General features: G+C 34.0%; 3 protein-coding genes across 3 annotated transcripts; 1 reads left to right on the top strand and 2 right to left on the bottom strand.

Annotated features, from left to right (window-relative positions):
* The first annotated feature begins 555 nt into the window (after nt 1-555).
* On the top strand, nt 556-5183 carry LOC134248929 (uncharacterized). The gene is made up of 3 exons (XM_062731315.1): nt 556-731; nt 1643-1806; nt 4018-5183. Exons 1-3 carry the CDS (start codon nt 556-558, stop codon nt 5181-5183), a joined length of 1506 nt encoding a protein of 501 aa, XP_062587299.1.
* Nucleotides 5184-5571: 388 nt separating this feature from the next.
* On the bottom strand, nt 5572-7927 carry LOC134248930 (uncharacterized). Its single transcript, XM_062731316.1, has 4 exons — nt 7718-7927; nt 7296-7489; nt 7072-7140; nt 5572-6669 (listed from the first exon to the last, which is right to left on the bottom strand). The coding sequence occupies exons 1-4, from the start codon at nt 7911-7913 to the stop codon at nt 6019-6021; spliced, it is 1110 nt and encodes a 369-aa protein (XP_062587300.1). The 5' UTR covers nt 7914-7927; the 3' UTR covers nt 5572-6018.
* A 138-nt stretch (nt 7928-8065) lies between these two features.
* Nucleotides 8066-9169, bottom strand: LOC134248928 (uncharacterized). The gene is made up of 3 exons (XM_062731314.1): nt 9041-9169; nt 8449-8627; nt 8066-8229 (listed from the first exon to the last, which is right to left on the bottom strand). The coding sequence occupies exons 1-3, from the start codon at nt 9142-9144 to the stop codon at nt 8066-8068; spliced, it is 447 nt and encodes a 148-aa protein (XP_062587298.1). The 5' UTR covers nt 9145-9169.
* Between the last annotated feature and the right edge of the window lie 2115 nt (nt 9170-11284).

Raw genomic sequence — 11284 nt, 5'->3', positions numbered from 1 at the left:
TAACCGCTTTTCAGTACTGTCAGTACTTTGATTTTTAGTCACAGTAATAATCAATCTTATGATATAATAAAGACATAATACGTATCCTTATTTAAATTATCAAATCTTATTTACAAAATGTATTTTTTTATGGCGAGTGAAATATTTGATTATGGCAACAAGAAATTCTAAAATGGCGACCAAAAAAAGTTTTAAGTCGCCATTTTGCGACCTGAGAGCAAGTGTGACTTAGAGCACTGAACTCGCGAAAATTTCTCGCACACGAATAAAAGTTGGTTTACAGTACATGCACGAGGCTTTATTAGGGCAGTGACCAGTTAAAGCTTTGATTTATTAGTTATCTTTATTGTTTCAATGCAAGGGCTAGTTTTTCATGTATCATTCATGTTATGCTTTATCAAATCATTTATTAATTGATTATCATATTAAACCATCTTAAAGATGTGTGTATTGAAGCTCATGTTAAATTAACACCCTTTTAAGCAATATGGGTGTATTTTTTCTCCTTTAATCAATTTAATGTTTTCTAAGATCAGCAGCGTAAAGGTGACTCAGATGAGTATTGTAACTCGTGGGCCTCTTGTTTATGTATTCTTGCAGCTAGAAACCAAATCTGAAATTATTAATGAGTTACAACGCAGTTTGGAGGAGTCAAAGAGACGAAGAGATCGAATATCTGATGAAATCAAACGTCTTAAGGACCAGGTCATGGATCTAGATTTAGAATTGAGGTTGGCTCAATTGAGATAAAACTACAGGTAAGTTTGGCTTCCTCAGAGCCAGGCCATTATCCCATCACAAGGCATTTATTGAACAGTAGTATTGTACATAATCTCCTACTATATAATTATGCCCCCCTCGGTAAACAAAGTTTCAGGGGTATATAGTTTTTGTTGTGCCTGTCCCTCTGTCTTTCTGTCTGGTTGTCTAAAATACTTTAACCTTGCACATAACTTTTGATTTCGTGGAGCTATGAATTTATATATCATCTTTTTATTTCTTGTGATTTACCACCAAATTTGACCTTTTGACCTTGTCCTTGGAGTTTTGACCCACTTTTATACAAAAATTCTAAACTTTAACTTTTGCCATATCTTTTGAACAGTAAATAACAAAACTTTATATATGTTTCTCCTTGAATTATTATATTATTTAAAATATTTTTCCTACGCGGAATACAGTGTATAATCTTCGGCTCGGCTGTCTCATCACCCGAAGGTACCATATGTTTTTCTGATATTTATTCTCCTTGGGAGAAAGAAGAAAACAACATATGAAAAGAAAGTATTCAATTGTCAAATGAAATGCGAGTCCCTTTAGAGGAATTTACAATCTTATTGTTCAAAAAATTGACAAGCTACATGTAAATTAATGTAAATTTCGCTTTATTCCTATTTGAACGATTGCAGAATTAAAACGCCTTATAGACTGCCGATTATCAAAAGAAAATTTTTCAAAAAGTCAACTGAAATGCCAAGGATCAATGCCAAAGTCATTCGAGGAATTCTCACCAACAAGAATTGCACTGGATGGCACTGAAGTAACAAAAGAAGTACCAGCAGATATGAACAGTCAGTCTATAGCGTACAGTAACTATTAGAGAGGCTTCTCCTTCCCCAGAGTGCACACCTTTTCCCGTCAGATGCCAGGAACGTGAACCCTCATTTGTGGAGTGTGACGGGGCCTGCAAGTGCTTCCATTTCTTTATGGATGGAGCAATTGACAAACTGGGAATCTGGAATGAAAATAGTGCTATGGAAGAGTTGCACCAACAAAGACTAAATGACCCGGATGTATTGTTTCTGAGTAACAAAAGAGTATAGAAAAAAGAAATTAATCCAAACAAATGTTCAATTTTCATGAGCATCTCTGATGTCAGTTCCAGAGGAGAACGTGTCATTGGTTGAAATAGAGAATTTACCGGACGCTTACGAAGCAAATGTCCAGTAGATGTGTCTTCATTAAAATCCATGTATTCTGATTTGTACATGCTTATTAGTGATGACAAAAATTACTTTTTAGAAATGTTCTCTAACAATTCTGACGAAAACATGGTTTATTCCGATAGTTCTGTCATAAAGTTTTTGGAAATGAAAATTCTGTTGTATTGAAATGTTTCAAATTGTGTGCTCTGTATAAAACTGATTTGAAAAGTCGCTACACCTGTTGTCACAATTGTATCGGCAGTCCCAGTTGAAACTGAATTACAACTTCCGCCGGACCCAACCTCCAAGACAGCCGTCAAGATCTACAGAGACGTTAATTGAAAATGACAACAAAAGGAGAAAAAAAACGTCAGTCAGCTTTTGATTTATTAATGATTTGAAATGGATTTGTAATTGCCCTGACAACCCCATACTGGTATTTTGTTTTTGCTTTAAAAAATGTGACTTGTATTTTCTAACTTTAAGACACCTTTTTCGGGGTATACTGAGGGATTTCGCTTTTGAGGCTGGTTAGGCTTCAAGATCCAAAATCTTGGTCTTGTCGAGCCGAGTGATTGGTTCGGGAAACGTGGCTTACCATGGCATATTTTAGGGGCTTTCCATAAAAAAGAAACTAGTGTTGAGAGTCTAGGCTTTGTGCACATCTTCCAGAGTCAAATGCCTTAGGACAACCTGACTACTGCAGCCATGATCATTGATGTTATGGAAAATACTCATTCTAATGATGCATTGACTTCCCCTTTTCCATGTCTGGTCAGACAATGCAGGCTACTATAAGTCAACAGGGAGGATGGCCCTACTAAAGTCATATGGCAAGGTCAGGTTCTTCATTCTTCCTCTGTGAAGCACAAAACGGCTAGGGTCCGTATAATAGGTCTGGAGCAACTTTAAAGGTTGCTCTCCGCCGCTTTGTGAACCATGAACATGATGTACCCACAGCATATTCAATGAGAGGTTTAATATCGCAGCAATGGTTTTCACCCATCAAATTTCCCGCGCATAGATGGCGCTCGTGTACTAGAGGTTATACTTTCGGAATACCTCGGACGACTTACTAAAAGAAGCGAAAGTAAATTGCATGAGTTCAGTCTAATCTTTATCCAATTTCTGTTGATATTTGATTCCAATGCCACAATATTGTTGTGTACCGAATTGTACAAACTTTGGAGGCCATAAATTCCCGGAAGACCCCAGTATAAGACAGAAATGGCGCGTGGCCGTAAGAAGAATGGACCCAAAGACAAAACGTTTATGGCAGCCTGGGAAGCACGACGTCGTGTGTTCCTCCCACTTTAAAGACACAGATTACAAGATCACACTATTAGGTTAGAACAGTCACATTTCCTTTTTTCCAATTTTTATAAATATGAACCTATTGTCACTTATCAAACCTATTTAAATGATACTTTATATAGAAATCTTTATTAGCTCAATAGCTGTTGATCAGCTGTTGAACAGTTTTGGCCAGCTAATTTTAACTCTTGTTTACATTAGTATAACCATAATTTGGTATAAATTTGAGGCCTAAGCGGTAATGATATTAATAAATGGGCTATAAAAAATTGATTATATTGTTATTTCGAACCCCAGGTTGTCTTATGTAAACAATGTTGTGCAAATGTGTAATATTGCAGAAGTTTATTTGTTTGTTTATTTTTATGTTCTGTTGCTTTGACTTTGTTTGCTTTGTGGTTTGTATTTATTTTTCAGGACCTCATATTACAGAATTTTGGTGACAATGGGCTGGTTCCAAAGTCAACAAAACAGAGCATATGAAAAGGATAGGTGGTTTTGTACCTATTAAGGCATAGCTAGCCAGGATAAATTAAAATTTGCCCAGATTTTTTACTTTTTTTTCTTGAATTAATGAATTGATATTCAATTATGTATATTCCTTTTCAGTCAAAATTATATACTCATTCAAATCATATTATTTCTTGAAATGGAGAAAAAAGCAACTTAACAAGAGAAAATTGTATAGCTCTTTCATTGTAAAATTACATGCATAACTAAAAAGAATGTAAATATTGTTGAAAACAGAAAGCATTCTGAGCAGCTTTATGTTATTCAGGTGAACGTCCAAGACTGAAGAAGGGAGCAGTGCCTTCCATTTTCCCTTTTGCCCTTTCATTAACAAATGATGAGAGTCCAAGGTGTCAGAGGAAAAGGAAACGAGAAGAAGCTTCAAATGAGCAACACGATTGTACGGAGGTTCTGAATACAATAGAAGTGGTCGATACCCCTGAGATTCAAACCTCTATTACAACTGAGGCAATGGATGAAGGTATACCTGTGCAGGTGAATCAGGGAGTACAGTGTGAGCTGAAAACGTTTGGTAAATTTTCTGTTCTAAACTTTGAAAATGATCCCAAAATGATCAAATATTACACTGGTTTTTGCGATTTTATGCAGTTCATGTTTTTTTTCAATTGTCTTGGACCTTGTGTATTTGAGCTTTTTCGACACACCACTCTTATGGATCCTAAAGATCAGCTTTTTATGGTTCTGATGAAGCTCCGACAGGCCAAAGAAGATATTGAGTTAGCTCTTTTTTTCGGTATTTCTGAGTCCTCCATATCTCGTATCTTCAACACATGGTTAAATTTTATATATTTTCAACTTAAAGAATTAAGCTTATGGCCTTCAAGAGATGTGATTCAACAGTTCATGCCTTCTGATTTTGGAAAGAAATTTCCTAACACGCGAGTCATTCTTGATGCTACAGAACTTCCGATTAACAAGCCATCAAATGTGAATGCCCAGAGTATAACATGGTCTGCATACAAACATAAAAATACATTGAAAACCATGATAGGTTGTACTCCAAGAGGTGCGGTAAGTTTCATATCCAAAGCATATGGAGGATCAGCAAGTGATCGACAGATAATTGAAAATTCTGACCTTCTGAATCCAGACCTGAAAATGTTTGAAAAGGGAGATAGTATTATGGCTGATCGTGGCATAATGGTGCAAGACCTGTTTGCTTCCCAAGACGTGTACGTTAACACCCCAACAATGTTGAAAGGGAAGTCACAACTGGATCCTGAGGAAGTTATCCGTGATAGACGAGTGGCATCAAAGCGAATTCACATTGAGCGTGTTATAGGGCTAAGCAAGGGCTTCAAAATATTGAGGCACCCTCTACCTCAAAGCAAATTGCACCTTGGTTCTAGAATTGTTTATGTTTGCTTTGCAATATCCAATTTCAGGAAATCAATTGTTGATAAAAATGCTTAATTCTGCAGTTTTCTATTCGACTGTCAAGCTTAAGTGAGTTGAAGAATAACAAAACAGTTGTTTTAGTGTCATCCTAAATTTAATTTAACATGGCATGTAAGAATACACTCATATACATGTACTAATTTATCAAAACTTTCTTTACTTATAAACACTCCTATGAATGTATTTGTAACCTTTCATCTTTCAGAGTTTAGCAGATTATCATACTACAGCAAATTAAATACTACATGTGTAATGTAAGAATCATTGGTATCTGTGGTGAAACTAACATGACTATAATTAGACTGTGGATCAGGTAAGTTTATCAACAAGAGGCCCATGGGCCACATTGCTCACTTGATCAAATCAGTATGTAAAAGTTTCAAGATATTAGATCTCAATCTATTAAGGGGGAGGGGGCATGATTTGGACAATTATAAATTTACAATAAATAAGGATGCTTAAATAATATTTCTTTGACTATTAAAGGCTTTGAAAGATAATAAAAGATTATATCCCTATAAGTTTTATCTTAATTAATTAAAACAATAATAATTTAAATGCCAGGTGGTTCTTCAGAAGAGGTCGAGAATGTGAATAATTTACAAACTTACGGACAGACAGACGGATGCCAGACAAAATATCAGAAAAGCTCACACTGGGTTTTAAGCTCAGGCGAGCCAATAGAATTTTCAATCATAGATTATATTACAATTTACCAGGTACTTCTATATTGAAAAGATTATCATGATGTTATCAAAACATGTAATGATATGAGTTTTAAAATTACCTATTAATATAAGTGGATTGCAATGCTCAAAACAAATATTTTTTCTTATTGATGCATAATACTTCAAAGAGTAGATGCAATAAAAGGTCTGAAAAACTTGGTGTAGAATGTTTCTAGCTTTGGAATGAGTGACCCAGTACAATATTCTTCATCATACTTGATTTTCTCAACAAACAAATCTTTGAAAGTGTATACAACAAAGTAACAAACTTTTTTTTGACATATGTGAAGTTGCCCTTGCACTTGATAATAGTAATTGCTTGTTCTTTTTAAGATGATTTCATTTGTTTCATTATACTCCAAAAATCTAAAATGCTTGCCTGGAAGAATCTTTTCATTTCTTCCTGAATATGGACATTTAATTTCAACAAGACAATCATCATACAATAAAGCATCAGGTGTAGCACCTAGAAAAGGTTTAGATGCACAAATGCAGAAACCAACAGATCTTGCTTTGCAGTCATATTTTAACTCAAATGACTTCAATGCCTTTGACTCGTAATTTTTACCGTGTGCCAAAGCACTGTTTTGTAGAGAGTTGTTTACAGACAACAGATTTTGACAAAGTTTGGTGATATTTCTTCTTGAAGTCAACTTGCAGAGTTCTCCAAATCTTGAAGCTGTAAGACGCCAGGATCTATGATGAAACCATAGTTTGCATGATGCTTGTTGTCTTGTTTCTTTTTCAATCTTTGTTATGTCTTCTTCAGTCACCTATTGATTTAAAAAAAAAGCATTACCAATAAATGGATTTTAGATGTACCTTGAAATTTATTTTTCCATCTATGCATATTTATTTCTTTTATCCAATTAAATTTCTGTTTTAATATCTACTACACATTTAGTAATACAGATTATTCTAATAAGTTAATGGAAAGATTTTTAACAGAAAATCAAATTTTAAGCCACATTTTACATTGTATTCTTACTGATAAAGATAAATGATATACATGTGTCACAGGCAGTGAAAAATCAAGTCTCAACCGGGACTCGAACCCAGGCCCTCTGGCATACCGTGCCAGCTCTCTAACCACTGAGCTATTGAGACCCGATGTATTGACTGACTTTCACGCACCTGTGAACCCGGTGACACATTTAATTAGTGTGTTTACAAACCTTGTTTGCTTCATCCACCCAGTACTCTGTAATAGGTATACTAGTATAATGATGATCAACAGCAGCAACCTGAAATAAAAAAAAAAAACAAAAACATGTATATGGGTTATAGAATAAATCTGATTTTATGAGGTGAATACTTGAGAAGATGAATAAATTTTAGAGGTTTATGTGTGTAAATTTTATACATTGCAGTATAAAAATAATGCAAAATAAAATGGCACCTGTATATCGGCCTTTTTAAAGAGATATCTGAGTGCAATATCTTGTGACGTCATAGAGCAGTAATTGATAAGCTGACTCCGAACATAATCTTGGTAACCTGGCATTTTTCTGAATTTTGCTGGCCGTGGATCCTCCAAAGATTCGTCAGACAGTTTTCTCTTTGATGGAATACTTTCTGCCTCCACTGGGACACCTAATTATAAAAATCACCATTTCGAAATATAACTTACATGCATTTCCACTTCATTAACTATACTCGCTACAAAAGCTTACTAACAAGAACCTGTCAAAATTATTTTTGAATTTGATATGATGTATTGTTGAATTTCTTGCAACTAATTTTATTTCTTAACACAATTTTTGGAATTCATTTTAATGAAATTTTGAAAATGTTCTTTTTTTTTTGGCCAATTGCTCTTACCATGGTAAGTTGCCTTTGGTTTGTGGAAAAGCTGCAGATTTTCAGTACAACTTTTATCAACAGCAACATTCCCTGTCTCTGTAAAATGCTGCAGCATGAGCATGACAGCAGCTAGGTGCTTACAGGTCCCATGGGGTCCTTTTCCTGCCGGACACTCGCAGTCACTATTTATGGCATCTCCTGTCCTTTTGTCCATTTTCAGTTTATAGTTATAAGAAACCTAAATGTAATATAACATTTTAAAAGGCTAGTTTCTTAAGATTACAGAATATACAATTGCTTAATTATTTCACTTTGTATACATTCATAAACTCAATTCTTGCATATTGTCACAACTAGACTTCAATATTAGTTTCCTAAAGATACCTTATTTTTCATCGCAGCACCAACAATCCCCGTAAAGAAGATGTCATTTTCTTTCACAACAACAGAGCATGCCTGCACTCTATTCCCTTGGAACATTGCAGAACCCTTGGACACTGCCTTAATGTCTTTCGTAAACTGCTTATCACCTGGAAGTATTTTATAAATTAAAAAATATATATGGGTACTCATACATGGTTTAACAGTTTTTAAATGAAAAAAACTATATTTATAATAAGTTTTCAATCATAATACCTAATTAATAGGTATGTTGTTAATATTAGATTGCAATAACTGATTACAATGCACTCTTTAAAACTTTAAATCTTTATAGTTTTGAATCTGAAGTAGTATTTTATCATACATACCTGCTATTCTGTAAACAAAATATTGGTTTATCTGCTCCGTAGTTATTTTTGGCAGGAAAACTTTATGTTCTTTCTGGAGCTGTTGGTAGCCAGACACTGGCCAGCCCACAGATACAGGGGTAGGGACACTTTCTAGCGGAGGGGGTTGAAAATCTCTGTTTCTGTCATATGCTTTCAATCTACAAAATTTTAGATAAATCGAACACTTTAACCTCTATTTTCGATTTTCATTAATTTCAAGAATAAGAGCAGTTTCAATAAAGTTAGGTACTAAACAGGTGTACAGTTCAGTAATGACCCATATTAAAAATACGGTGCAATAATTTATTGAAAACAACATAGACATCTAGAGTCTATTTGTAATTTTCTTGTGAATAACGAGGCCAGCACCTATGGAGATGGCAAAAAGAGAATTTGTGTTTATTTTTCTAGAAGAAAATGCTCATTTTTTACTACCTCAATTCATTAATTTACGGTGGAATACTAAACGCATTGCGAGTAAGGAGTAAACTATGTTGTTTTGTATGCCTTAACTTCAGCATCATCAATGATATCGATGTCAGAAAAATTGCTTTTATGAAATATATAATACCTTTCAATAAGTTCTGTTTTTCTCCCGCCAACACTTGCACCTTTTGTTGCCAATTCAGCCCTCAATTTAGGAACGCTCCATGTCAAATATGACCGCGACGCCATACTTAGCTCCAGCGCATAACCGATAATACACGAGCGCCACCTACCGTGTAATGACGTGAATGCTTACTATTTACTTATCAGATTATCTATTCTGTCAAAATTCAAAATGTTCATCGATGTGAACTTGTTTTCCCAATAAACTGTCATGGTGCGGTACTTTTTTATGTTCGCCATACATTAATTCAAATAGAAAAACTTTGTCTGAATTCCAACGTCCGAGGGGTGAACAAAAAAATCGCGAACTGTCTCTATATCTACAAAACCGGAAATCAGATGAGAAAAAAAAATTGAACTCACGTAGCTCTACACAAGTATAGAATTGGCGTATGTTGAATAACGTTTTGTTCCTTGTCTATGACGTCATAATGTGAAAAATGACGTCAATCTTTAGATCAATTGTGAAGAAAAAAGGTTGTCTCTGTTCAACAAACGACTGTTAATTTCAGGGTATAACTAAACTTAGAAATTCCTTTAGATGTTGTTTAACGTCCCTCTCGAGAATTTTTCACTCATATGGAGGAAATTCCTTTAGAAGAAGCGTTTAATAATTTGTGCATACTTTATAAAGACAAAAATGACAAAAAATAAATTTAATCAATGATTGGATTGATCAATTTAGAGAAGGATGGCAGATGGTTAATAATGATGATTTTTATGTTGCCCAGTGAAAGCAAGTTTCAAAAGAGATGTTTTTACTTTAGCAAGGACCTCCAATTTACACTTTGAAAAATAAGATATCATTTACTTTAGTCTTCAACATATATCGTATGATAAAAAGGAGGCAGCTCTTCTCTATCCATTTTCGAGTAAACGTCTCCCCCGAGACAAGATTTTGGTTTTGATAATTTTGGAAAGGGTATTTATAACCATCCATTCCGCTGCATTTGATCAGTTTTGAAAAATTAACATACATGGAAAGAAATATAAAGCAAAAAAAATTTCACTTTTTGTAACAGCACGCTAGGGTGGGGATTACCTGATTGCCTATATCACTTGAAGTGATACGAGCAGAACAGTGACAGGTCACAGATGTAGATAAAAATCGGACTAATTAAAAATTTAATAGAACTGAAACCAAATACTTTCTTTTATGTACGTTTTTTCAATTTGTTCGCGAATTTTAACACCACTCGTATAACTTCTATGGAATCAAGAATTATTTTTAATAACACCCAAGAATATGACATCAGCAATCAAGTTAAAGGCGCTTGGTCCGATTCTAATCGCTTAAAATACATATTCGATTTTCTTCTTGAAAAATAATTGTCCATAAATTTTTTCAACTTAAATTTATCGCTAACATTTTTATCTCATGACGAACACACCCGAGCATTTTTTCACAACAAAGTACATTTATTACCTGTACAAGGACAAATTTTAGCTCTTTCAAAAAATAATTTAAAACATCTTATTTTCCTTTATTCTTTAAGTATGCATATTTATATAATAATTACTACGGATTATATTCCATAATTTCTTAATTCTGAAAAGTTGTATTATTACTAGGGCTTCTAATAATAGAGAAAAAAATACTTGGGTTTGATTTACCATCATTATAAGATATATCCGATAAATTTATTCTCTTCAAAATTAACTTCACAACAGATCTTAACTTCCGGCAGGAACTACTGTTTGTCAATAAGGTTTGGATCTGCGTTTTCCATGTAAAAATTGTTGTTATAAACTATTAAATCAATCTTATAATTTATTTTTATATATTATCTATGTAATGACGTACTTTTATTGTGTAAGATAATATGTGCCTGTTTCGGGTTAAGCGGCTTTAAAACTGAAATTACCATAATTTGATATTCTACACGAATGCCCTGTAACATACTTCCAGCTTTCAAGAACCAGAAGTCTCTGTCGAGACTGAAGCTCTACTGGTTAGAACTTATAGCAAAGGAAGAGTAAAGTACTTAAGCAGCTGGGATTTGAAACTTTACAACAGCAATAAATAGAAAAATGATCGTTGATAAAGTCTCTTTATGTTCTTAGAGTAGTCTACTTGTGTGCCAATTTATACTGAAATCAGACCAAAACTGTAGGAAGAGTAGCATTTTGAAACAATTTTACAGACATTTCTATTTTTAGTAACCTCTACAACATCGTAATCAAAATTAAAATTCGATACGCATAA

The sequence above is a fragment of the Saccostrea cucullata genome, unplaced genomic scaffold, assembly GCF_032062105.1.
Source record: "Saccostrea cucullata isolate Sc308-1 unplaced genomic scaffold, CSIRO_AGI_Scuc_v1 ctg1816, whole genome shotgun sequence".
Lineage (NCBI taxonomy): Eukaryota > Metazoa > Mollusca > Bivalvia > Ostreida > Ostreidae > Saccostrea > Saccostrea cuccullata.
This window is presented reverse-complemented; position numbering and strand designations above follow the sequence as displayed.

Coding starts and splice junctions, on each gene's coding strand:
- LOC134248929 (XM_062731315.1), top strand. CDS start 556: ATGAGTATTGTAACTCGTGGGCCTCTTGTTTATGTATTCTTGCAGCTA. Junction 732..1,642: donor GATCTAGATTTAGAATTGAG/GTTGGCTCAATT, acceptor TTTTCCCGTCAG/ATGCCAGGAACGTGAACCCT. Junction 1,807..4,017: donor CCCGGATGTATTGTTTCTGA/GTAACAAAAGAG, acceptor TATGTTATTCAG/GTGAACGTCCAAGACTGAAG.
- LOC134248930 (XM_062731316.1), bottom strand. CDS start 7,913: ATGGACAAAAGGACAGGAGATGCCATAAATAGTGACTGCGAGTGTCCG. Junction 7,490..7,717: donor ACCAAAGGCAACTTACCATG/GTAAGAGCAATT, acceptor TTTTATAATTAG/GTGTCCCAGTGGAGGCAGAA. Junction 7,141..7,295: donor TTAAAAAGGCCGATATACAG/GTGCCATTTTAT, acceptor TTTTTATTTCAG/GTTGCTGCTGTTGATCATCA.
- LOC134248928 (XM_062731314.1), bottom strand. CDS start 9,144: ATGGCGTCGCGGTCATATTTGACATGGAGCGTTCCTAAATTGAGGGCT. Junction 8,628..9,040: donor AAAACAGAACTTATTGAAAG/GTATTATATATT, acceptor AAAATTTTGTAG/ATTGAAAGCATATGACAGAA. Junction 8,230..8,448: donor TTTTGTTTACAGAATAGCAG/GTATGTATGATA, acceptor AAATACTTCCAG/GTGATAAGCAGTTTACGAAA.